The following is a 27,819-nucleotide window of genomic DNA, read 5'->3' on the forward strand; positions in this document are numbered from 1 at the left end:
ATTCCTGCTGTATCATGGGTATAGATTTTTCTCACCCTGTGGGAAAACAAAATGTTGAGGAAAACTATTTAGGCACTGCCAAGTAGTTTGCATTTTCATCATTTTTTTTTTATTCCATGACTTTGAAGCATCAGGTATGAATATTTGATTCTAGATCCTGAGAAGTGCTCAGCATGATCACCAAGGTTCTGATTACACAGCCACTTTAATCTGGCTCAAGACCAGCTGCAATGGAAATGGGACAATGCTGCCCTGTCATGCTATCTCTCCAGCTTTCCTTGTGCCAGCAAACACGATCGTGCAACTGTGCAGCGAGCTAGATTACAAAATTGATCCAGTTTCCCCAGAAACCTCCCCACAATATACGCTCTTATTTTTTCAGTAGGATCAGTTTCCTGATCTAGCTCACTGTTCCTGCCTCTAATGCCTGCACTAAGATATTTGCAAGTACCGGTGTACAGAGGGAAGGGGGGACCTCCTCTTCTGGCAGCAATGTGAAATGGTTTGCCCTGGGTACCTGTTTCAGCAAAATGGAGATTTGAGGAACAGCTTGCTGGGCAGCAGTATAAGCTCAGTTGGTGAGTTGATTCAGGTTTAGGAAAAGTAACCTTTCCTTGGCAAAACAAAAGAATCCTGTACCAATATATTGATTCAGCTTATAGTGTAGCACCATGACTGGTTTTGTTGGTATTTTGTTTGGGGGTAGCATACCACTGTGGGAGGGTAGGAAGATGTGCCCAGTGAAGAAGGGAAGTCCTTAAGCTTTGCTGCTGGAGCCAGCTAATTGTGGAACCGGGCTTCATCACACATGCACCTGTAAGTCAGGGTTGCTCTTGGCTATTACTCTGGACCTGACAAAGCTGGGCAGCTCAGCAGCAGCCAAATGGGTGATCTGGTGAAAGGATGTGAGGAAAAGGCAAGTGGGATGTCCAATAAAGAAAAGGTGATTAGCAGTCATTCAGTTCTGTGGGTTTTCAGGTACTAAGCTTGTAAATAATTTTTGTAGAAACTAACCTTTTTAAAAAAAAAAACAAAAAAAAAAACAAAAAAAAAAAAACAAAAAAAACAAAGCACAAAACAGCCACCCCCCCCCGCACCTCCCCCCCCCCCCCCCCCCCCCCCCACTGAAACAAAAAAAATAACAGCTTTGGAGAATGCAGGTATTTATATCTGCTCAAGGACAGGCAAGGGCCTGCTAAAATCCTTTACAGTTCCTACTGACTGGTACAATTTTCAAGCTGAACAAAATACTACCCATCTTCTTACTAGGCCATCTTTGAGGCCCCAAAAAAATGTTGAGAAATTTACCTAATTGTAATCTTTCTTACTAAACTAGAGATACAGAATTTCAAATTGAAATCTAGAGACCTTTATGAATAAGGTGGCAACAAAAAAAATGTACATGCAAAAAAAAAAAAGAGATTGATTCCTATGTATGGACTGTACATTTCCAAGGGTTTTAAGTAAGAGGCTTCAGACAAGCATGCTTTGTTTTTTTGTAGTAGGATATCAGACAACATTATGCGTTAATTTAAAATGAAGTTGTGCTAAATGCTTCCCTGCCCATAACTGCAAATTTGGCCTAGCAGAACTGGCAAAAGCTGTACAAAATGATACTGATGCTACTGACAAAATCACCTGCAATGGCTTCTAAATCATATGAATTACCTATCCCTCTTGCTTACTATCTCATAGGCTGCAGACAAATGTTTTTCTCTGACCCCAGCTATGCTACTGGCAGACAGAAATCAGCTAGGCTATCTTAAGGTACAGTGATACAGTCTTTGGTGTCAGAAATCACTCATAAGGTCCTGCTTCTTCAAGTTCCCCTTTTCCCCCAATGGCTATTAGCCCTGTTTGTGTGTCTTCACCTTAAGCTCAGTTTGTGAAGCAATCTGTTAAACTCTGAGAGGACTGATGCAGAATTGTTTTTAAGTATAGCCCTGTATGTGCAAATCGCTGCAACTGAGCCATAGCTTCTTATAGGATAGAGCAGGGAAAAGCATCTCGGTTTAAGGAGAAATTAGACTTAGTTAAACTGAGTAATATGTTCCTGAAGCACCAATAAAGAAAAACTGTAACCCCCATACAGTATGAATTTAAGCCATCAGAATTCTGCCAGAAGTTCGTTAAGAAATGCTTACACAAATTGGTGTGGCAGCAGAGCTGTGGGGAGGAGGCCTCCAGCTGTGCGTCAGTGAACCTTTCCATGCAGGTTTGTCTTTTTAAAGAAAAAGACATCAGTAACAAAGTAGCATGAAAATGGGTTAGGTGGTAATGCCTTAATTTAAACTGCTACAGAGAAGGCAAGAGCAAAGACAGGAGCATGTGCAAAAGACAAGGGCAGCTTAAAATCATGGGTTTCATCCTGTAAGACAAAGAATTGGACTTCTGTTTCTCTTCCTGCTTTGAGAAAATCTGTGTCTTGGCTAGTTAAAGAAAACAAAACTTTGCCTCTGAAAACTGTGTATTTCCAGTTGTTTGTTTTGCAGTTCTGGAAACAAAGTCACGTCAGTTGGTTTATCTGAAAAGCTATGGGGCTGTGATTTAACAACAGTAATATAGATACTTTGTTCAGAATTTTTAAACCCAGTCTACAGTAGGTAATTAATTTTTCTGAGTAACTTGATGACTTCTGCATACTCTGAGCTTCTTTGGCTGTCTTCCACTAAACTTTTGCTACTACTTAGTATTGATTATTTTAGTATCTCATGGTTTAGTAGATGACATGCCTCTTACAGGACACGTTGTTTGCTACAGCTCCTTTAAGGTCTATCTCCTTACTTACCCCTGCCTGTAAAACTATATCCTTATTCCATTGGCCTGCATTATTATACATGGAATCCATCTGACATTTCTGTGGTTCAGTGTGCATCCTACCTCTTGATAAGAAGTCATTGCAATTGAATCCTTGCCTACTGCATAGGCGTAACTTGTTATCAGAAGAAAGGAGGCCTGTGCTTATTTAGTGTAAGACCAGATTGCCTGTGGTGTTAGGACTTCACTGACGTCTGTTGCAGCTTGGGTCTTCTGTATGAGCATGCCTGTTTGGTTCAGAAGCATTACACACAATCATGCACTGTGCATCCAAGGGTAGAGAGATGCTTATACCTCCCCTGCAAAGATGCTCCTTTGCAGAAAGGTGGTCAGTCCTTCCCACATCAGGGTATTCAGCTGGTAGCCAGAGGCCACTGCTGATCGGGAGCACCTCAGCATCACCTTTCACAGCAAGCAGCCCTCCTGCATGTGCTGGCTCCCCTTGCTGACGGCTCTGTCCCCAGCCTGTGGGCTCTGGAACCTCACGAATTTCTCTTGTCATTCAGTCCCTTTTAGTCTCCTGAATATCTGTTCTGCAGTATTTCCTACTCTTACACCAGTCATTTCCTTTTTGTGTCCTTAGACCCCTAGCAACACATTTTCTTTTCTGATTAAGCCCTCATTTTCTTATATGAAAACTGTAATGAAAAGATGCTTATTTTGTAAAACGTTACAGCTTGTAGGTTATCATCAGAAAGTTATATGTTAGCTGATGTTATTAGTCCTATGAAAACTTCCTTTCTGGTTACACAATTCTGGTGATTTTATTTGTCTGTTTGTTTAATGTATGCTTGTTCTCTTATAAATACACTCATTTACTTCCTCTTGTGTATTTGTATAGTATCAAGAATATTTAATAGTGACACAGACTTTACAAAATACTTTGGTGTGTTTAACCTTACACATGCAGCTAAGTGCTGTGTTGAATCCAGACTAGAATGGCTATTATCTTGCAGAAAGAGTCCTCAGGAGAAAGTAAGTGCATGGGTAGAACAACACCAAAACTTTTATAAAGAAATAAACAGGCAGATATTTTTTGCTTACACAATTTGGAATGATTTGTATTGATAATATGACTTGTTCTGGAATATATTTTAAATGGTGAAAGCATATTATGGTCTTTAATTTACATACAGATTCGGTTTGAAGTGCTGTGCCTTGCACAGCTCTGGCTGCCATTTGTTGGAGAAAGAATGCATTTTCTTAAGTTGCCAAGGTGATAGTTTTATTTATTTCTTTTTTACTATGAAGTTAAATGTTCTATTTATATAAAAACAAGAAGAATTTATTTGATTTGGCAGTTGGAAGGCAGGTCAAATTTTGGACCAGAGGCATCATTTCATTGGTGCTATTAATCAAAGAAATCCTAAACAGGAAAATGATTTCTCTCCATGCTTTACTGCACTGTTAGGTCTAGTTACCTTGTTCATGTGGATCAGAACATTTTGTGTAGAAAAGAAAAAAGACAGTACAATTTTCATATGGGTGACTGAAATGCTTGGTCCCAAAACTTGTGAGCCTTACCTTAAGAGGCCACAAAAACCTGTAAGGCCTTAAGATAATGAAATTGCAATATTTTGTTCCACTAATATCAATCTCTTAATCTCTTTATAGAGCCTCAAGCTACTGCTCTGGCTTTGTTTTTCATTAACAGAAAAAACAAAGAGGGAGGAGGGGATTGGGGAAGAGAAGAAAGAGAGTCAAGGCAAAGCCCAGAGAACGTTGATTCTATGGCGGTTCTCTGTTACAGCATCTGTACTTCTGCTGTGCTAAAAAAGTAGTGTAGATTTAAGCATTTTATCTGATGGATGCCAGAGCACCAGAGTGGTAAGTTGCTTGCTGCACCATTGCAAATAACCTGCTTTCCACATAGGCTAGCGAATAAGCAGATATGCTTTATGAGATGGAAAGTTAAAGGTCGATTTAACTACACTTTTGTTATTTCTTAAGTAATGAAAAAAATTATAGGGTGCTATGATGGATAACTCAGGCTCGCATCTTCCAATAAATCTGTAAATGAATGTGTTGGAAACATATTGTTCAATTTGTAACTTTTTGTTGTACATGGAGGTAATAAATAGAAAGCTAGAGGGAACGTTAATAAAAACGTATATAGTAAAACTCTGCAAATTTCTTGTGTTCAAATCCAAAAGTCTATAAATAATGCCTCAGGATTTTTGCCGTTAGCTCAGCAAAGCAGGATTTTGTCCAGGATTGCCCAGTCACCTGCCAGGAATTGGCCAGAGCAGCTGTGGGTGCCCCCTCCCTGGAAGGGTTCAAGGCCAGGTTGGACGGGGCTGGGAGCCCCCTGGGCTGGGGGAAGGGGGCCCTGCCCGGGGCAGGGGGGGGCACTGGGGGGGGGGCTTTCAGCTCCCTCCCCACCCAAACCAGCCTGGGATAATTAACTACTGAAGACATCAGAGCATTTTCTCATTTCATCCGCTCTTTCAGTTAAACTTTGAAGTTGCCAGGTGTGCTGCCTGCAGCTGGCGAACTGCAGTGGGTGCATTAGGTCAGTGAAAATGGCTGGTGGATGTTTTGTTTAAAACAACATAACCAAATGCCAGCTGACGCACTTGGTTCGAGGTTGCGTGGTGGACATGGGTGACTTCATTTCCCACCCTTTTAATGTCAACTTTTTAAAAAATGACTTCCTTTCTTTTATTTGCTTGTTGCAATTTTTCTTTTTCTGTATGAAGTGTTTTTAAAGTTTATTTTATCATGGATTTGCTACTTAGACTACTCAAAGAGTAGAGGTGGAACAGTTCTTCTCTTGTAATGGAGAGATACTCAGAAAGCAGATGCGCTATTTCCCACCCACCTTGCTGTGTGACAAAGTATTCCATGAAGCTGGTAGTTTCAAGTGTTACTCAAATTGATCTTCCTAGTCTGAATTAGGTTTTACTCAATGAGGAAGTAATGAGATTAACATAGACAAAAAGGACTAAGTCACTTTTGGAAATGTACTATTTCTGATACTTTATTTCAAACAGATCCATAATTCTTATGTAGGGAATGCAGATTTAAATTATAGTCAAACTATGGACTGTTTTGGCACTGAGTGATAAAAGTATTACATGATGTATTTTCTTCCTGGAGAAAGGATTGACTGCTTCAAGATTAAAACATTCTGGGTGGATGCCATTTTTGGATAGTTAATTCAACTTCAAGAAGTGAAGAGGTCTGATTAAAGGATAAAGCTGGTTGTTTGTTTGTTGCTTTATTCCATGGTGTACAATGGGAGTGCTTCTCTGCCTCTTTTCCCTAACAGTAACTAGGATCAGAGGGTTCCAACAACTGCATATTAATATGCTTCCTCTTGGAACGGAAATATGCAGTAGCTCAGCAGTTCACATTGCCTTTAAACTTTAAAATCTAGGAAAAAAACTTTCCACAAAATATTTAGGAAATCTCCAGATATTCAAAAGAGAGTGTCAGAAATAAGGGTTCTATGTTTGTTTTTTTCTTCCTGAGTTTGCATGTTTTAGGAAATATCTGGCCTAATCTATAGTCAAAGTTCCCCATGATCTTGTATACAAAGTTTTCAGTGAAGTCAGTGATTTATTTCTGGTGTTTAATTGTGTATGCCCACTAGTAATTTACGTGAACCACTGTCAGAATTGTAACAACCTGCTGTTGCAAAATTAGGCAACCTTCATTTGCACAAAATATCAGTGACTATTAAACTGTCATTGATTATGCTGTTAAATTGTGTTTTGTGTAGAGTTGATTTGGCTTCATATTATTGATTTTTACATTTAATAATTTGACTGATTTAAAACATGCACAAAAAGTTTTGTTTTAAATAGCATGTCCAGATCATTAAACACTCTGCCTCCCTGCCCAGTAATTTTGCCTTTCTGTTAATTAGCAGCAGGTTAGTTGAGAGGAAAAAATAACACTCATGACCTGAATCTGCAGAGATTTCTGTATGCAAATGACTTGTTGAATTGAGGCGGTGAAATCGAGGCTCCTCCAAAGCTAATGGTTAAACTAGTTGGGAGTACTCATGCTTGTGGAATTGGGACCTTAAGCGGGCATGAATCATCACCCGTAGCAACATCTAACAGGGTGTGATCAGCAGGCTGCAGGCTTTGCTTGCTCCAGAAATGCTGACTAACACTTGTAGGGTTTAATTTCTATTTAAATGAAAGGGAGTAGGATCTTGCCTTAATATTTGCTATTCCCGTATTGAGGAATATACTTGAGCCCTATACCTCAGGCACAAGCGTTTACATTTAGAATGCACTGCAATGTTTGGTTGAATTGGAGGCATAATCTTTTAAGAGGTCATATTTATTATTACCTAAAAGAGTTCTGAATTGTAGTGAAACACTAAATTGTCAACAGAAGGAGAAACAGAGGATTGGTAAGCCTTGTGCTTTTTACTGTTACTGAAAGATTTAGTCATGACTGGTTGTAGATACAGCTGATTTAGCATTCCTGGGGAAGAGTCTTCTATGTACTAAAGGCTTCTGTTCGATGTGTGCTTCGTCTCTTGTACTTTTTCTTTCTAAGGTGCACCAAGACTTCCAACCTAGAGGCTGTATTGACGTTTGAACAAAGCCTTGAAGCAGGGTATCTGAATTCAGGCTTAGATGAACTTCTATAGTATTGAAGAGGTTTTTAAATATATCAGCATTAAAGCAGAAATAAATTTAACTTGCAGTGCTTTTATCATTTTTATTGGTACATTTTCTAGTTACTGAAGATAAAATACAGGTTTATACAGATCTTACCCTTTCAAAAATCATCATAACATTCTTTTTCAGTGTTTTAATAAAGTAATATTTTTGAATTTGTGATAACAGAAAATAATGTCCATTAAAGGGCTGAGGTCTGTACAAATGTATGACATCATTGCAGAAGAGAGAAATGGGTAGGCTGGAAGGGAATAAGCACTTATTTATTAAGAAACAGTAGCCCTAAAATTCAAGAAAGTGGCAAGGAAGTTGGTTTTTGCATCAGTTGTGTTCCTACTCTCCTGCTTTCTTTTCAAAGGAGATGAAGCTAAGGCTAATATGTGAAGTTTTGTTAAAATGCTGACATTGTATCAGAAACATGTCAGTAGAAAGAAGAGATATTAAATTTGCCAAATGGGTAAATAAATAAATAAACTGGGGGGGTAGCTACGCTACTGCTAATCTTACTAGTATCTATAGTTATTTTTCAGAAAAGATAGTGTTTCTTGTGTTGGAAGAAGCTTGTCATTTGAGGCTGGCCAGATGGACCTAGATTGGGATGATGGTTCCCAAAATGCATAATACAGGAGAATGATGCTAACACGGCAGCTGGGCAGAGAACGGTAATAAAAGGTTTTTATAGAGAGAAGTGGGTGCAATGGATACAGTCTGCTTAAAGCTTTCAAGTACTCCCAATTTTTCATCAATAAGTTATTTTTGCCTTCATGTAGGATTATATGAGTCACCATGTAGTACTCTCTTCCCAAGTTTATCAATAGAAGTAGTGCTAGGACGGTCAGGAACCAAAAAAAGCAGGCAGGAGGAAGGCTGACTGTCTATAGCAGAGGAACAGAATTTTTTTTAAGCTTGTTAAGAGACCAGATTGTTAGCTCCTTGTGCAGTTATTTTTCTAAAGACAGATGTTTTGTCCGGCCTTTATATTACTCATAATTTTGAAATGTCTCTTCAGCCTGATTTGTTTTATTTAACTTAATAAAAGCTTAACCCTACTAAAAGTTTGATGCAGTAATGAAGCTATCAGGTGGTATCCCTTTTCTCTTTATTTCTAGCTGAAGTTCCTGACCCTGACCTGCTTTTCCTTTCATTTACTTTTAAATCCCATGCTGTTGTGCTTTGACCATGTAAAACAGAGCTAGAACAGGTACCGTAAACTGAAGGGGAAGGCAGGAGAATAACCAAAAGCCAGCTTGGAAATCACACGGGGGATGAAAAGTATGGGTTTGTCTGTGCAAGAGACTGCTTGCTCTGTGGGACTTGGGTACAGATTGCTGATACTTACAAAAGATAGTTTTCATCCTCCTATGCAACTGTACAGCACGTAGTACTTATTGGCAGAGCTCCGTAATGCAGGGGTTTTTTTTTCTTCTTTTAGAGCTTTTCTCCAAATCTGCTGAGTTGTCTAGTTCTTAGTTCTCCAGCTAAAATGCTCCTTTGCCCTTCTCTTAATGCTTAGGTCCCCAGGCTTGGACTCCATGGTGATAGTGTCTTTAGTAAAAATGCAATCCCATTTATCATAGTATGAGTGGAGAGGGAAGCATTTCTCCATTTGTGAGAAGTTAATATGATTTTGTTGTTAGTTACAACTCCTGACCAGTGCTTGCACTCACATGGTGACAGGAGGTAGCCCCAGGTACCCTCTCAGGTATTTGAGCTGCTGTTTCAGCCTGTCCTGCTTGTTCTTGAGAACAAATCCGAGCTTACACTTCATTGCCTCTCGGATATTTGGAGACAAGCTTGCACGCACCCGCAGGCTTTGGATCACCTTGCAGAGTGCATAGGAAGGAGGCCTTAGCTTGTGCTGCCCGTTAGCTTGGCCTTGAGCTTGCCTCTATCAGTGATGGGGGAGCACAACCGGACTGGCCGGGCTAGCTCTGCATTTGTCAGCAGTGGTAGGGCAGGCTGTCGTCCAGGTGTGTTCCTCGAAGGACACAAAGCATTGACAGCCTTAGGAGTACCACTTAGGATCAGAAAACAACCCGTAGCAGGCCCTAGCTGCTTTGGGGTGCAGCCTTGGGGGGCACTGGACAAAGTAGGTGCCTCCTAATGCTGTTGTCCTGGGACTTTTCCTGATTTACAGTCTGACCATGCTGGGACAGAGCCAAGAAGGGGAAACCTGATGGATTTTTTTTTTTTTTTTTTTTGAGTTATTAAACCACTCAAGTGACAGGATATCTCATTTTGGTTTAGGATGTTTGGATGTCCGGTGTATGCACTATTCAAAAACCTTCAGAGTAGATTATACCTTAATACGCATGGGTAAGACAACCATCCAATGTAGGAATCCTTGTAGTCTCAATGTTTAGGAGACCCTTCAGAAAAGGGCATTGGAAACCCAAGTTTTCCTCCTTCATTCCCCCTTGTCCCTAACCACTGGAATACAATGCGTTAAGGAAGAGAAGGTCCTTTTCTTGTTTGTGAATGGTACCCAAATTTTCTTGTGGCTGTATACTAAAGAGTATTTTAAAAGTTTAAATGTTAAGATGTCACCCTTCTTGAATCTTTTCTTAATCTTTCTGGTCACAAATATTAAATGGATTGACGAAGATCCTGGATAGTGTGCTTGGCTCAAGCTGCACTTTATAGATGTTAATAAACTAATTGCTAAAAAAGCCCACAGAAACAAACCTATTCCCAATGAAAATATACTATGAGTACCAGAGCAAGAGAAGCAAAGTTACTCTTGTTCTAAGGAGTACTACTTAGTGAATAATCTTCATTTAGGAGAGTATGTAAATGAAAGTTCTGTTGTAATCTGTGAAGGTGAAGAGGTTTTTAAGACAGTGAACTCTTACTGAAATTTATATTTCTGCTCTTTAAGTATTTTAGTTTCAAAACCACATGGGTATATGGAAAAAGAAATCATTAGCTGTAACTCATTGACTCTGTTCAAGCAGCTGCAAGCTTTTAAAAATTAGTAATTTTCATAATGAAATATAAAGTCTGGGTTGTAAGCTCTAGTATTCATTCAGTGCAAAATTTCAGTTGAAGCTGACATGCGGCTTTGCAGGGTAGAGGTTGAGCAAGCACCCCCAGAATTAGCTCACTGCTATCAATTAAATTTGTGGTCTTTAAACCTACAAATTATTCAATCTTTGTAAAAGTGTCATTATGATGTAAATATACCAAACCTCATCCTAAATTGATTTCCTTTCCCCTTTTAATATAGACTCCACAACTAGGAGAAATGCTAACAGATCTCGGAATTTAATGAGAGCATTGACATAGTGGAAGTTATTCTTTTAAGGTTATAAAATGCAAACATGCCAATGGTCTTTTCAAGAGCAAAAGGATGAAGGTGCTTAAAAGCACTGCCAGATGTACTGAGATGCAAAATCCAGCGGCTCTTGTTAAAAACTAAAATACCCCCCAAAATATTTGCATTACTTTCCATGAACTAGAGTGGAAATGCAAAAGGAAATAGAAAAAAATCTGCTACATATGATTTTCCACGTGTTATGCTTGTAAGAATAGAAAATTGAAGTAGATTTTATGCTCTTTAAAATTGCTGAATCACAGTTTTTCCACTCGGCCCAGGGAGTCTCAGATCAGCAGGGGTTTCCTCAGACTGCTGATGCAAACGCTGTGCTCTAAGAATACGGCCTGATAGCAGTTTGCCCGTATCGGTAGAGAATCTCCCTACTGTAATGCCGGTATGAATGAATACAGCCTGTAAAACTGATGATGGAGGCTTAAATGCCCTTTCTAAGGTTTAACCTTGTGAAAAGAGCAGTCAGAGAATCTATTGAGGTAGATTGTTTATTTTGTACCACTGTACTCAGATATACCACTGAATTCCCTCTCTAACTTAAGTATGGGGAAATTGGGTGCCAAGAATTACAAATGCTAGCAGGCAAAGCAAAGCCGATTTTCATTGTTCAAAATCTCTAATTTTGACTCTGCAAGGAACCCTGATGTCTCACACTAGTTACAACTATCCTGTTGTGTTTTCCTTTGTAGATATATTTTCCTGCTTTTAACTTGAGGAATTCTGGCAACTGGGTAGAAGTTGCTGCTGTCAATGGGCTGTTATAAATCTAAAAAGTCAAAATGGTTCCATAAAGTGTGTGCAGACAATCTGCTTCGAGTCTCATGCAGATATATTTATTTCTGTGTGCAGAATCTCAGAATGTGGTAGCCTTGCTGATACCTCTAATAAGGAAAATCAACACTGCTGTATAAATATTAACCATGGTACATAAAAACTCTCAAGAGAACTTGCTGCTGGTTAAAAATCATGCTGCTGATCTGTAGAGCTCGAATGGCTCCACTGGAGAACTCATTTAGAATCCTTGTGTTGGTTCTTCCCCCTTGTTTTCTTGGCCCTATGTAAACATAGGTTATGTCTGGTGGTGTAAGAAGAGACTTGGTGCACTTGTTCTTCACCCTTATGTTGGTAAGAATATCAGTAGGGTTATAGTAATATCAACCCACAGTTGAATATTCGTGACTTCCTGAATGAGGCTAGGAATTGTGATGATTTGCGATCTTTCTAAGAGAGATATGAAGGTCTGGTTTTGGACTGGTCAGTCAAAAAAGCTTTAAAATAAATAATTTCAATATATTGTGATGTTCTCCCTTTTCTTTAAATTCAGGTATATGGTTGATTTACTCCCCGAGAGAAGGGTAAAATTCAGCAAAGAAAAAAAGCCTGATTTTGTTTCTTTGTGATTCACATTGAAAGCCTTGGGAAGAAATAATTGAAAGTAGTACTACACAAGTTTTCTTATACTAAACTAGTGTTCTTATAGGGTTTTTTCCTACTTTTTGAACTTATATTATTAGTGTTTTAATCTTTCCTGTTCAGCCTTAATTGACTATAAATTAAGTGAAATGCTATGTCACACAATTGTGCTGGAGTTTCAAGAGAGTGCTGAATTTTTAGATTCATCATCTGGCCCTTTTTTAATTATATAATTTCATTATGTGTCTGCTTCTCGCTCATCCCAGAAAGAAGATTTTGGAGGCTGGAAATCTAAGGGGATTATGACACTAGGGGTACTAAGATAAACCTAATTTATAGACTTGTAAACAATTTGAATAAAAAGAATTTTCTTTAAATGCCTTTTTAAATTGATTGGCCTATCGCTTAAAGATTTGTGTGTTGGTGATTGAAGATTTTTCTTTTCCAGTTATATATTCAGTGATTTCTCCAAGAGATAAAGACATGCCCGTGCATAGTTGACCTTTCTAAGAAGAAGCAGAAAAATATATTTTGTGTTTAGGGGAAAAGAAGCAGCATTTAAACTGTCTCTGTGCATCTTGACAAAATAAGTAAGGTAAATCCCACGATTTACTGTGTTATGTAAATCCCTACCTTAAGGCTTTACATATATAGTTAATTTGATTTTTTTTTTTAATCTACTCCAGCTGAAGTATATATGTAGTTAGAAAATTATATGTAGATAAATTGATGTATAGATAAAACATTACCATGACAAATAGGCCAAAGTTGCTTCTGATACGGAGAATTACCTCATATGTCTGGATGAATTTGGCAGTGTTATATGGCTACAAGTTGAAACCAAATAATCGCTTTAAGTAGAGAAAAAAATTGAATCAATGGTATGAATGCACTAGCCTTTTTCTTCTTTTCTTTTGTCTTTTAAGGAGTGTATAGACTTTGGGATAAAACTGTGAATTTATTTGCAGTAACTATTAGACTCTAAAATACACATTCATCTTTCAAGAGGGGAATGAACTCTCATCTATTGTTATATTTTCTTGTGTATCTTTAATTTCAGCCTTTGTGATCAGATGATGATGTTCGAGGTAGCTTCTGGCCAACTGATACTGTCCATTACTTGCAGAACAAATTTGAAAAGGTCCCTTTATTGTTAATGAATGGTCACTCTTGGGTGAAGACAGATGACATTTAGGCTTTGGTATTTTTGGTTTAGTGCAAGGGACAGTTTCATAGCATTACTAAATAACACTGAAGAATATGCGTGAAGAAGCATTAAGAAATGTCACACTTTATCTATGAGTGTTCACTGTTTTCTGCTTGGTTTGTTCATGGAATATTCACTGTACAAAGCCCGGTGGTCATGAATTTTCATTGTCTTGTAACTTGCACAGTTAACATGTACAGAGTTAATATCAAACTGACTTTGAGCCACAGGAACAGTACTGTGTACATGTATGTGTCTGTTATGGCTGTAATTGCAACTGCACTTAACATTTGTTTGCAATAATGGTGGAAGCTCATTCATGAAACTGCTATCCGTCTAGGTCAGATTTTTACATTTTAGCTGGTTTTGATGCTTCTGCAATGCAGAATGTTGTAATGAAGAAACACAGCTCACAGGAAAGTACAATGCTAAGTATCTGGTTGCAGTCTCACATTTTTATTTGAAATGAGTAGCTATTCGTCAGAGCAGTTCCCTTTCCATTGCTTCTGCTGCTCTTCCTTCCCTCCTCCTTGTTGCATTGTGCCATCCTTGGAATTTGTATGGATAAACTGGTTCAGTTCACGAGAACAGCAGAGAAATAATTCCACAATACACAAATCTTGCTGGCCTACTGTTTACTGTGGTGCTGCTTGCTGCGGAACCAGACTGATGTCAAAGGTGTGACAAAGTGGATGGAATTTTGTGTGTAGGAAATTTTGGTACAGTTAGAGCTGGGTTTGAGGAAAAGGATTTGTGGGGATCCTGGTTGAACATGACCTTCCCCTTCTGGCATTATTTGGCTATTGAATCAATTCAACTGAAACACCTTGTTTTGATCTATTGCTTTACTTCGTATGCAAGACCTGTGATGGTGCCCATGCATGCTTAATTAAGGTTAAAATAAGGTTTTTAAGACATCAAAGTTTTTTACTGTGGTGTATATCTCATTGCATCTTAAATGTCAGGTTTATCACAATATGTTGTGAATACTTGATACATGCTGCCTGTCATAGTTGCTCATCAGGAACTAAGTCACTTGCTGAAACAGCTGACTTGGGTTAACAAGTGTTAATACAGAGACACTTAAAGGGGATGTATAGGCATCTATACATAAACCACAGTCTCTAAGTGTAAGTAAAGAGTGATCTCTTCAGGCTTAATTTCTAAGAAGCAAAGAACACCTCAAAAACTTGGCTTACATTTGCGCCAATAGTATTGTTATATTTTGAGAAGCCCAAATCAAAGAATAGGTGGTCTATGTGATGGCATTACAGATTCATCGAGGAAGTAATATTTTGCTTTCTTTTTCTTATCTGCTAAATGATATGAGGCACATGAAATCTCAAAATGAAAGATAAACTTGTAGAACTTCTGTCTAATTAAGTTTTTAGTGAGATATGCCCTCAGAAAACAATACATATTTGTTTGAATGTGTTTTTAGATTGCATCCACAATGTTGGTATTCTCAAAACATCTGTTTGTTTCTCAACAGGTATAAAAAGTAAAAATGAGTGAACTGGACCATGGAGCATTCTTTACAATTCATAGGATTAATGATGCAGGTATGTATGCTACCATGTTCAAATTTAATTGTTTTATCACAATCTAGAATAAAAGTACTTATGAAATACTCTGTGCAATTAATAGCTGCCTATGTAAGCTGCTATAGCATTCTGATCATACAGTCCTAGAACAGTTTGGGTTGGAAGGGACCTCGAAGCCCCCCCAGTCCCCCCCCCGCCCCGGGCAGGGCCCCCTTCCCCCAGCCCAGGGGGCTCCCAGCCCCGTCCAACCTGGCCTTGAACCCTTCCAGGGAGGGGGCACCCACAGCTGCTCTGGGCAACCTGTTCCACTGTTTCACCACCCACATTGTAAAAAATGTCTTCCTTATACCCAGTCTAAATTCTGGCCTCTTTCAGTTTAAAACTATTGTTCCTTGTCCTGTCACTGCAGGCCTTGGTAAAAAGCGTCTCTCCATCTTTATGATCCCCCTTTATACACTGAAAAGCCACAGTCAGGTCTCTCTGGAGCCTTCTCTTCTCCAGGCTGAGCAAGCCCAACTGTCTCAGTATGTCTTCACAGGAGAAGGGTTCCAGCCCCTTGACCATCTCCATGTCCTTCTCTGGATCTGCTTTAACAGGTCTGTGTTTTTCTTGGAGAGAGCTGGATGCAGTGTTCCAGGGAGGGTCTGACCGAGTGCAGTAGTGGGGGAGAATCCCCTCCTGCGACCTGCTGGTCATGCTTCTTTTCACCCAGCCCAGGATACCACCGTCTTTCTGGGCTGTGAGTGCATTGCCAGTTCGTGTCCACCAAGATTCCCAAGTCCTCCTCTGCAGGGTAGCTCTCAATCTGTTCAGCACCTAGTCTGTACTCACATGGGGACTGTCCTGGTGGTTGACCTGCAAAAATCTTTCCACAGTGGAGCATCGTCTGGAGCCCTGTTGTCAAACTCTGTAGGCATGTGGCAAATGAAAACCCTTAGGGGAGACCTGAAGGAGGATCACGAGATAGCTTTGCAGGATTTACCTTGCTGTTTTAGGTGGGACCCCTCTGTAAAGCCATATGTCAGGCATATCACTTCCAGACAGCTTCACTATGCTTTTGATAGTGAACGGAAAAAGTCTTTCTACTAATATCTAATGGCAAGTTTCACTACCAAAAGAACCTAAAAAAGAGGTTGGAAAGAAAAGGCCCATTCCTTATCCCTATAAGCTTCCTAGTTTATAAAAAGTTACTGAGGATCTGTGCACTATAGCTTTACAGTACTGGAGCAAATGTTTAAGTATTTTCACTTACCATTATAATTGTATCTCAGACTTTAGCAAATATTTGTTATAGAAAATTGTGAAAAGTCATTTTACAATCTAAAAGTTTAATGTCTTATATTTTTATTCATATGTATATATATTTGTGGGAGTATACATACATATAAAAATATATAAAATTTATTTTCTTTGTAAACTATAAGACACATCCAATACATTACCTACTAAATGCAGAGTTTGCACCCTGGATGTGAAGACCCTGATTTTTTGAATTAATCTCACATGGATAGAGACCCAACTGACTTCTGAAAATTCTTCAGAGCAAAGTCCTCAGTAGAAGAAACAGTTAAAGATTAGGAGCGGAGATCCATCAGGTTCAGATATACAGGCTAAAGGAAAGAGCATATTGAAAGCAAAGATAAAATTAAATTATTTGGCGTTAGACGTTTGGAAATTGAACCCATCTTTCACTCCTCATTCTTTTCTGAGATGTGACAGACATTATTAAGTTGGTGAAGATAAGTTACCTGAGGAAGTACCTCATGTACCTACTTTCTCGTACATTTGTTCTATATGTAGCTATGTATATTTTCATGTTATATATGTATATTATATTGAACTCTATGTGTATAGAAAATATCAGATTATGTTGCTAAATTAAATTTAGGACTTTCAGAGGCAACTCTAAAGCTTCCAAACATTGCCACAAGCTTTTTTTGTTTAGAAAGCTGACATAGTAACAACTTTTTTTACCTAGATACCACCAAGTTTAACCTTGTTAAGTAAATCAATTCTCTCTGCTCATTCACTGTTCTCTGATACATCTTTCTGTGGTTAGAACAGATTAAGACTACCCATCCAAAGAAAAACAGTGCCTCTCCTTGTTATTTTATAGCATTCCTTGTTCTTTCCATCTCTTCATTCAGTGGGACGGTTCATTCTCCCTTCCTAGTTGTTTTCTGCACTGTATTCATTATTGCTTCCTGTACATCAGTACACACTTTTACGTCTTTCGTCCTTTTTTTTCCATCTGTTTTGTTGTCAACCCTCTTATTTTATCTTGTGAGAAAGAAAGGGTGCAAAAATGCTTGCATGGATTTGATTTTTGATCACATCTCTTATCCTTACTACACTACATTGAAGAACAAAGGTGGCATAGAGAAATCAGGGTTTCAAAAGCCAGTGGTGAGCAAGAGCTGTCAAATAGGGACAGTAAACTGTAATTTCATTAAGTAGTTTAAGGAAATGACAAGGCTGACATAGACCAAAGAAAACTGGCCAACATAATGCAGTTTTTAGTGCCATACCCAGGTAGAGTTCCTACCACAGTTCAGAACAAGTGGTGTGAGAGATCCACGCTAGTGAAATAATTTAGGAACTCCTTCTGGCCAGGAGTCATAAGTTAGATTGGCAAGGCTGAAAGCTGACTGTAGCATGAGGACTCTGCGTACACTGGCATGCGTGTAGGATGCATGTAGAACACTTCCCAAACCATTGACAATAAGCACTCGCAGAGGTCTTTGCAGCAGGTGCTGCAGGGAGAGATTTAGATCTTTATCTCCTCTGGAAGACGACAGTGTCCCATCTTTGTTCTGCCACTTACCTTTATCGTTGTGTGCTACCTTGGGATTAACTGGGGGGGTCTGATGCTGAAACATCTCGCTGTCATGCTTTTCAATGATCGTGAGATTCACAAGGACAATACCAAGGAGTTGTACTTAGTGACTTCTGGCGGTAGTTAACATCATTTAGTAGTACTAGTAACTGTTACTGATTCTTTTCTAATGAATATGACAGGAGACATCTGCTAACTTATCTCCCAGGCACGTGCCGGCAGGGAACCTGAATTAGAAATGTTATGGAATGGCTCTGAGGCTCCTGCCATGCCTTGCTGCTCACGTGTGGGGGCACTGATGTTACTGCCCAAAATTATTCCTACCAGACCAGAAGTGGTTGCCGGCCTTTGGGAGCAGGAATGGAGGTGTAACAGGCTTAGGAAGAACTGAATGAGTGGCTTTTCAGGGAGGTTGGTGACAGAACTTTTACTACTTTGAAAGTGGAATGATGTTCCGTGATCTCTGTTGGAAAATACTATAAGCAATCTCAAAAAGAAGGGGAAAAAATTTTCACATAAAATCTTGCAGATTTAGGGATAAGAACTTTAAATTAGGATTGATGGGAATGAAAGCCCACAGGTGAACAAAGCTACCTAAAGGCCTAAAAGCTGGGAGAAAGGAGATTATTCGTACTAAGCTCATGGGAGGGATGAAATGGAAGAAATTAGTGGATCAAACTGCTGAATGTTAAGGTACATAGAGAATAAAAAAGCAGTCATAATACAAGATCAAAGCTATAACCTGGTTAGCATAACATTGATTTGGTGGAATAATTTTCATGTTGAGAAGATTAGTGGCGAAGAAAGCAGGACTGACAAGCAGGAGGAGAGGAGGAAGCCTTCCTCTCTGTAGGTGGTGTATCCTCTCAAGTTCAGAGAGTGGAAACCGCCTGTGGAAACTGTAGATGATGACTAGAGGGGAAGAAAGATGCAGTTCTGTTCTGACGGGAGTCTGGTGCACGCCAATAAGCCAGGAAAACCTGTCGACTGATACTGGGCAGCTATGTATCTGAGGTTACCTTGAGCGGACTTTTCTCTTTGGCTGTTGACAAATCTTGTTCAGACAGGACTTGCAGCCGTCGTTTTCTGGATTCATTCTGATACGGCTGCTGTTTTTTTGTCCGTGGCTCACCCAGTTTTAAGTGTATACATGTTACACTCTGGATTAAAGTGACCATAAAATGGTGAAAGTTATCATCCTTATGAAGTTGGCAAGGGGCAAGAGAAAGAAAGGTGGTGGATTTTAGGAACATGAACGTAAGCTCAAAGGACCTCATAGTAAACTTGAGGTAACTGTTGTTTGGGGAATATGGCAATCCCTTGGTGAAACTTCTTAAAGGGATCACTGTAAATTATCTTCACTGTGGTGAAAGACCATTGTGGTTAAATCTTTATTGACTTCAAATGCAGCAAAAATACTTCCCCTGAGATTTTTTGGACAACAGTCTTTCAATACTGTCCCAGTCTTTCAAATGCTGATGACAGGACTGCAGAAAATGAATGTTATGATCCATACTGCATGCAACAGGAACCAAGTATGATGTTTTCCTTGCAATTTTGTCCCTTTCTCTTTCTTTAAAGCAGTATGTTGTTTTCCAATGAGCCTACAGAAGTTTAATAGAGAAATTATGCTGTTCTTATGGCTGGAGATTCGATGGGAAATGTAACTACATCTCATTCTGTTTACCTATAATTAGTAGCTTATATCCCTTTTAGAAAAAAACCTGGTCGTATTGCTGAATCCATAGATTACAATAAATATTTTCCAATTAGTGAAATAATAATGTGTATACAGAACATACTAAAATTCCAGTAAACCCAGTTTAAAGTGAATTATTAAATTCACATATAAGAAGACCTTTTTAAATAAATTCTTTGTAAACAGACAAATGGTTAATGTTTCTTATATAATTTCTGCAATCTTAGGTTTGTTTCAAATTCTCATTCAACAACTGACATTCTCTTTGTTATAGAAACTTTTAGTGTTTAAAATATACTGTTTCTAATGTCTATCTATAACACTTTATGACTCGTGCTTAAAATATTTCTCCAGAATTTGAAATGACTGTGTTTTATGTGATAACTAGAAAATCTGGTGGTTCCTATGAGAAATGGTCTTTGCAGCCAGAAGTATAAACCTGTTGACTACAAACATCTATATGAACTTGCTGCAGTAGAAAAAATGGCATCTGCAAAAATTCAATTAAAGGTATGATTTTTATATTATTCAGAATGTGAAAGATTTAAAAATTTTATGATCATATTCCTTTTCACTGCCCCAAGGAATGTGAGAATGAATAGGGATAATAAATTGCTATAACAGCGTTCATCAAAAGAGGGCAAAAGATGGGAGTTTATTACAGTTAGTGTTATTGTGATTGGGACACTTTAATGTCAAAGTGTGGAATTTCTTTGAATTGGAGGTGCAAAATATACGTGGATTTTGCTTCCCAAAAAGACAGGAAAATCTTCTGTGTGAGTGCTTTGAGGAAATTAATCCAGACTCATTACATAAACTACTCAAAATACTAGGGATAATGAAGAATTTACGGGAATAAATGGGAAGGGGAAGTTGATCCAGACAGAAAAAAACAAAACAAAACAAAAACAACCAATGCAAGCCAAGAAGATATGAAGTGAGGATTTCCAAAAGCCAAGATGAAGTAGATCTTGGAAAGTGAATTTAAAGGGTTTTATAGCCATAAAGTGTAAATGTAGAGCTTAGACAGTTAGAAAGGTATAAATAGTTGTAGTATGGCCCAAATGGTAAATAAGAAGGCAGTCTGTTTAATACTAGTTATACTAGTAAATTTTAATGAAGACTTTACCTTTACTTTTATTAGGAGTGATGATTTATAATGCGTGGACAAAGCAGGGTCGCTAGCAGAACTGAAGAAGCAGCAGGAGTTGGGGCTGTTAAACTGGAAAGAAAACTAAGTACCACTTAGTACAACTAAGAAAACATTGATCCAGAAACACTGTGGAGTGATAACTTCTTGTGAGAGTGGAACTGCTTTTAGTGTATAACTGTTTTACTGATACGTGTTACATGTTAAAAAAAAAAAAAATATATCAAATTGACAGAAAGAAGTGATTTCTGAAGAAATTGACACTGATACACATTCAGCTGAAATAGTTCCTTTAGGCTGAGAAACAAAATAGAAGAAGAAAAATAATGATCAACTTGAAACAGACCCCTCCAGCAGTAAGGTTATTAGAATGCTTTTTCAGGAAACTGCAAATCCGGTGTAAGGATAACACTGTTTTGTATTCTTAACCTGTACTATAACATGGCAATTTATCGTCTCTCCAGTCCTTGGCCATTTCTCTGAACAGTTGCAATGTTGTAGATGGTCTTTGAAATTAAAGACTATGCTGAAGAGTATAGGAACAATGCAAAATGCAGTGACTAAAGTTTTCTTGTGTAGGTGACTAAGGGGTGTGATCAAATGTTGTCTTTGGCACGCATAAAATATAATTCAGAGTCTTCATTCAGATGGAATTGCAAGTTCAAAGGGAAATTTCCTGAAGAAATAAGGGATTATGATAAAGGTTTTTTTTTTTTAAGAAAAAAAAAAAACAAAACAAAAAAACAAAACAAAAAAAAAACCCAAAAACAAAAACAAAACAAAACAACCACCCCAAAACAAAACAAAAGCAAAAAAAAAAAAAACCAAAAAACCAAATTCCTTTAAATTCATGTCTAAAACATATTTAGAAGTTTCTGAGCAGAAATTATTAAATGAAATATATTGGTTAGTATTGGTTAGCAACATAGCTATATGCTTTTTTTTGTTCTGATGCTGTTTCTTAAATCTTAGTAAATAGAATATACAGTACCAACCAGCATAATTTACTAGTTCACACTACTATCCTGAAGGCCTTGCAACAAAAAGGGGGCTGCTTGTACAACTTCTCTCTTTGTATTTAAAATAGAAAAGGGTGACAGTGAATGAGAGAAAAAATACATACTTTCTTCATAGTATTGCTTCTTTTGATGCATTTAAGTATATCAAAAGCTCTGGCAGATATTTCTTCATGGATTGGCAGTACAAAATTCTACTGAATTCAATGAAGCTTTAAACTAAGTTTTCATCATATGTCTTTTGGTATTTCACCTTTTCAAGTGTTTTCCAACTGAGTAGGCAGTAAAATATATATGCTGAAAGCTCCGCATAGAATAGAATGTGCTCCCACCTACTGCTTTTTTGTTGCTGATTCAGGCTATCCAAATTTTGAAGTGCTGAGTTACTCCTCCAATGAGGTGGAACCAAAGAAGCAAATGGCAAATCAGTTGCTGACCATTTAAGAAAAAAAAAATACAGCACATACAGAAAAAAAGCTAGTATTACAGCAGTTATACATAAATGTCATTGCTGTTGCTGTAAAATAATTTCAAGAGCATATTAAACTTTATGTACAGATCTGCTTCAACTTTTGTTCCACTTCAGTTTTAGAATTGATTTGAAGATGTATGTATTTTCAAATTTACAGTATTCTGTTTGCTGAAGTCTGCCTTTAAGCACCTAATGATAATCAAGAGGAAGCTACAAGTAACTGCTTAAATTTTAAAATTTGATTTAGAAAATGTAAACAGTAAAATAAGGAGACATTATCTTTGATTCAAAAGCACTGTAACATAATGTTTGAAGGCATAAAGCAGGTGTTTTCAAACTCTTATAGTACACAGTCACATATGCAGCTTCCCATAAACACCTGGTTTCTCATTCACGTTTGCATAATCTCTCCATAGCACCTATTGCAACTTCTTACCCAAATAATACCACTAAAGCTGGTTTGCTGGAAAGGCACAATGGATTAACCATGTTCTAGTTGTGGTTCTTCCTTATGTGACTATCTAGAAACCAGGTATATTCAACCAGATATATTAAAATCAGATTCATTTGAGCGGTGTAAATGTTTTTAGTTTCAAAATGTTAGGTATTTTGTTTTAAAGTAAGATTTTAGCTTTGTTGGTGAGTGAATGAGAGGCTGTGATTCGAGACGTGGTGGGATTCTTGTTTATCTGTGCATAAGCACTGCAAGGAAAAGTTCTACGACTTTCCTCATTGAGAAGCCCACTGGTGTCACCTGCCCCCTCGGGGGCTTTGCGCTCCGTGTCCGTGTGGGTGCAGAGCGGGTAACGCGTGACTTTGTCCAGCTCTCACCAGGCAGGAAAACTGACTAAACATTTTAAACAGAGCAGATTACTTCCACCTGAGCCAGGTGAAGAAACAGCATTTTTGACTCAGAATGTCATTTCTATCCTGAAGTAGATGTGGAATAAGATCTCTATTCATTTCTCCCTGTTATGAACTAGGACAAGAGTTTCCAAATTTTTTTTTTTTTTTTTGTCTGATACCATTCTGCAGTAGAATAATGTATCTGCATGAAGGAAGGTCTGGGGAGGAAAAAAAAAGGGGGGGGAAGTGTGTGAATTGTGGGAGACTCTGGAAACAGAAGGGGTTTTGCAACTAGAAGTTGGCTGGGGTAGGGATGAGGTCAGGTGCCATGGAGGAAGGCGGTGGCAAGGCAGCAGAGAGGGAAGGAGCCAATTCTGATCTGAAATGCTGCTTTGTCCTGAGTATCCACTGAAAGACCAGAAGACAGTCATGATGGTAGGAGGGTGAGAGAAAACAGACTTGTCTCAGGGACTTCTGGCAGCCACAGACTTCTGACCTTTTTCCTTCATTGTTGGTTGGCCAGAGTCATCTGGCTACTACTTTATAAACCTTTCCCTGACGGCTCTTTCTCTAGTGTAAGCAGCAGCTCCATCTACCTCAAAAGCTTGTATTTCTATTTTATCTGAAGGTGGAAGGAAGGTTTTTGTGAAGCCCTCAGACAGTTTCAGAACCTCTTTAATTGGATAGACTTTGAAAAAGCACTCTTTTTTAGTAATCAATTTTTGAAATTCTTTTTCGTGAAAGACACACTTTCTCACTTTCATCTTGCCACCTGTAAGAAAGTGTATTTTTCTTTCTCCTGCTCATCTTTCCCCTGCCTTCACCTTCTGGGAAATAGGGATGGGAAAGAACAGGAAAAAAAGGGAAAGAAGGAAAAGGACTGCATTTTTTTCCCACTTTTTCCTCATTTAATTGTGATTTTAAATGGAATATTGAAATGGAAAAAAATATTTTTTCCATGAGAATTAGTTACATCTGAATCAGTTGTTCTTTAGAAAAACACAGTTCTTTAAAAAGCTTTTAGGTTCACCATTCGGTAGTTAAAAGTTTCCATATGTGAAGGCATTTGATAAAGCTATGGAACAGATTCAGAGTTCTTACAAGCTTTAATTTTTCCTGCAGATTAAAAAGGCAGAGCAAGTTTCAAAAATTAACAAAGAGCAAACGCTGCTGAAACAGCACCGGCAAGTGTGGTGGCAAGAGCATAAAAGACTGAATGAGAACAGGTAAGAGCTGAGGAATGTTAATTAGCTATTATTAAAGAAAGACTTCAGTAGACGGAGATTCTGTTGTGGCATATTTGATTCAGGGGACATTAAGAGGAAAAGATTAAAATACCTGAACTGAAGATAATTTTTTGTGCTGGGCATGAGAGTTTGTGATCTATATTGAAAGCCATGAAGAGAATACATAAAGGGAGGGGAGGACAGAGTGGATGTTGTCCTGCATGTACCTCTCTACTGTGCTCTCAGAGCTGTTTAGTTGACCTATCAACATCTAAAGAACATGTATTTGTAGGAGTAGCAGAAGTTTTCAGATACTTAATTCCTTCAGAGTCTGTCTCTAGATGTGCATATTGAGTTCACACTTAGAACAGGGAATATTAATATTGTTCTTGTCTATCAGCTTGTGTACTGTATATACAGCAGATCAATGAAAGCATTTTTTGCTCAGAGGAGGGTGGCTTCCATACCACCTTCATGTCCAAGTCCTGCACTTCATACCTTCTCAGTCAAAGAATCCCCCTTTCTACTTAATTATTAGAGTACTTGAGGCTTATCATTCTTAAAAACTGAATAAGAAATTAAAACTTCTGTAAAACTAATATTCATACCTTTCAGACAAAAAGTGGAAGCAGAAATAAAGACTTTTCTTGATGAAGCAAGCCATAAGCACAACTTTTTTTTACATATGAGGGACTTGGGTAAGAAATTTTTATTGATTTCTTGATTATTTATTATAGTCAGAATTATCTTGTTTATTTGTTTGCATTTTTAAATCCCTGTCTTGACACGTTTAGATTTAGAAAGCACAGAGCTGTGTAATATTTTGTGTGCTTGAGAAAGATTTATGTTTCTTTTGGATGTAGAGCATAAATTATCAAATGAGCGGGATACATACCAAACAAATACTGTAGTTCCAATCTGGCAACTGAAAGAGAATTTGAAATTCAGACTGTCTGAAATGCAGTGTTGCCTCTCAGAAGAATCTCGTCTGAAATCTAAGATCAGTCCAGTTGAGATGTTACACCAGGTTAGTATTATAACTTTATTTTTACCACTTATTATCACTGTATTTTTAGCATTTTCATTTATTTTTATGTAATACTTTGAGAATATAGCTCACACTGAGTATCCAGTGACCTCTGTGCTTGATGTAATGTAAATCTGCTTCACTAAAATCTGTAAAAGCATAGCAGTGTAGAACTGGAAATCAGGCTCTCTGTTTCTAAATAAGATCTTTCATATTATAACAAGATAAAGAAGTAACATATTTCATGAAATAGATCCAATTTGTGAAGAAGCAACAGAAGGCAATTTTGGAATTCCTCATCATTGAAGGTCTGGCTTCGGAAAGAGAGCTTGAAGAGTATAAAACAAAAGTAAGCTTTTCCCTGTAAGTTTAATGAGCAGTTTTTTGAGAGAGAAAATGTAATGCAGAGTAATCCACTGAGTAGCCTTTTTTCATTCCAGGCATTAGCACATTCTTTAGAAGAGAAAAATGGACTTTTCCTTAAAGTTCCTTCAGCACTACTTTCTTTGGAATGCCCCTACCCTGATTTGAAGACCTTAATTATCAATGAATACCGAAAGCTTGCAAGTGGGTATTGGTCTAAGCTTCAGGAGATTGACGAACAGTTAAATGTTTTATATAGGTAATGACATCTGTTTCTGGATTTCTTTTGCTGAGTATAATACAAATAACTGTAATGTATCTTGTAATCTATAGATCCTGCAGTTGCCTTTACCATTAGAGTTGATTGTATTTTATGCAGAGCAGAGAATAGTTGACGCCATGCCCAGCTCTCCGGGGTTAAATGGTTGGTAACTGTTTGGTTTGCACAGTTGAGAGAATTGAGGTACTACTTTCAAAAGCTCTCATCTGAAATAATAAGTGAAATGTTTTGTGGATTAAAGAACCAACAGTCTGGTGTGCATCAAATGTCCTCTTCACGTGCTTTTGCATGAATAGAAATGATTCTTTCTGTATGGTAATTACTCTATCAAGTTTATGCCAGAGAAGTGCAGCCTTTCTGAGAGAGAGAGATCTAGAATGTATTTATCTATAAAGCAGGTAAATAGGTCCAATCTTTTCACAAATTTTAGATCACTGCAGTAAGTCTCATCACAAATGTAAAAAATGTATGTAACTGATTCAGAATAACTGGAGAGATTTTTCTGTAAACAAAAGAGTTTATATGAAGAACATAAATATTCATTATGATCTAGAAATGTGATAAACCTATATATTAGTAGTATAAATCTTAGCTTTTCTGATGAAGCTAACTTGAGTCCAGAAGATACTGAGAGAGAGATAGTGGACCAGCCTTGACTTTTTTGCTATCTACTGATATTCTTCTGGCTTAGAGTCGGCATCAGGTTTTAAGAAGACTGAGAATAGGAAGGTCGGTGGGATTGTTTGAAGCCTGGGCAGAAGAAATGGGTGAGGGCAGGGAAGTCCCCAGATTTCTCTGGTAAAACAATCACATGCTGCTTCTGAATATTCCTCTTTTTCTATATACACCTACAGTGCAGCACTTAAATCTTCTGCCACCGCTGTTTAGGGGTGCTGCAACAGGTTTAGGATGTTGGGTCCCATAGAAAGTGATATTATAATCTACTTATCTTTTGTATAAATTGTACCTATATTCTGTCAGTTCTTGTTCTGTTACCTGAAACCTGTATATTATTACTCTAATGTCCTAGCTATTTTAACATGATACTTACTAACATTGTTCCAATCTTTCCCATATCTATAGCATTTATTAAGCAGCAAGTGACAAATATACAGCAGTTCCTTCGCTGCAGTCTCTGATATTTTGTTACAGTTTCTCTTATGGAATAATTTTTAACAACCTTTACGAGAAAATCTGTGACAAATACTAAATCCTTAAATATGTATAAAGTCTTTCCAGTGACTTAAATTAAAATCGTGTTAAAGTTTATTATCAAGACAATTTTGATGAAAATTAATGAATTTAAATCCCTTGATCAGCATATGTGCTACTGAATGATAGACAAACATCAATGTAGACAACAAAATCTATGACAGTGATTGAAAAATCTACCATGGTATTTTAGTTGATCATATGCCAGGTTTGAATTTAGGTCTTGAGCTAGCTAATTTTCACTGATAATTAAGTAACATCAAGACTTAAAGATAAAACAACTTATTGGTAAGCACATATGCAGTGGTACTTTGAAGGAATTAAGTTATTATATCTAGATGGGAAAAAAAGAAACAGACGTAGCTGGAAGAAATGCTGGTGGTAGTGGCAGTGGCAGCAATCTGCTGGTGGGATGTAAGGGTAGGTTGCATAGGACAATTTACCCAATTTGGATCAGTGTCTGCCAGTATTGTTAGCTGGGAATGTAGGAAATCAGAAATGAACCATCAGCAATTATCTTAGGCATTTTATTTAAAACTAGATCTTGGTCTTTTTGTTTGCCTTCTGGTCTCCAAATCTTTAATGTATTGCTCATTTGCATTTCTATGATTTTATCCACAACAATGTTAAAAATGTGTTTTCAATAAAAAAAAAAAAAGCAAGACTTTGTTCATGTAGAATTGCTTACTTCCAAGATCTGGCTTTTATAAAAGACACAGTGCTTTATCGCTTCTTACATT

The 27,819-nt window shown here is 37.8% G+C and overlaps 1 protein-coding gene across 8 annotated transcripts in view; it reads left to right on the forward strand.

Annotated features, from left to right (window-relative positions):
* CCDC148 (coiled-coil domain containing 148) overlaps positions 1–27,819 on the forward strand; it is a 107,079-nt gene that overhangs the window by 3,606 nt on the left and 75,654 nt on the right. For 4 of the 8 annotated variants that reach the window (XR_004407007.2, XM_032992674.2, XM_032992675.2 and 1 more), the window contains exons 2-9: positions 14,901–14,970; positions 15,491–15,548; positions 19,876–19,997; positions 24,094–24,197; positions 24,813–24,895; positions 25,061–25,224; positions 25,478–25,573; positions 25,665–25,846. Coding sequence is in view for 7 of the 8 variants with exons in the window: in XM_032992674.2 (XP_032848565.2) it covers positions 14,932–14,970; positions 15,491–15,548; positions 19,876–19,997; positions 24,094–24,197; positions 24,813–24,895; positions 25,061–25,224; positions 25,478–25,573; positions 25,665–25,846 (848 nt within the window). In the remaining variant the exon portion in view is untranslated. Of the gene's footprint in view, positions 1–12,649; positions 12,797–14,900; positions 14,971–15,490; positions 15,549–19,875; positions 19,998–24,093; positions 24,198–24,812; positions 24,896–25,060; positions 25,225–25,477; positions 25,574–25,664; positions 25,847–27,819 lie in introns of all 8 variants that reach the window. The other 4 variants (XM_042784261.1, XM_042784262.1, XM_032992676.2 and 1 more) reach the window with 4 other exon arrangements.

This window comes from Tyto alba, unplaced genomic scaffold (assembly GCF_018691265.1).
Source record: "Tyto alba isolate M040663 unplaced genomic scaffold, T.alba_DEE_v4.0 Super-Scaffold_7, whole genome shotgun sequence".
Classification (NCBI taxonomy): Eukaryota; Metazoa; Chordata; class Aves; order Strigiformes; family Tytonidae; genus Tyto; species Tyto alba.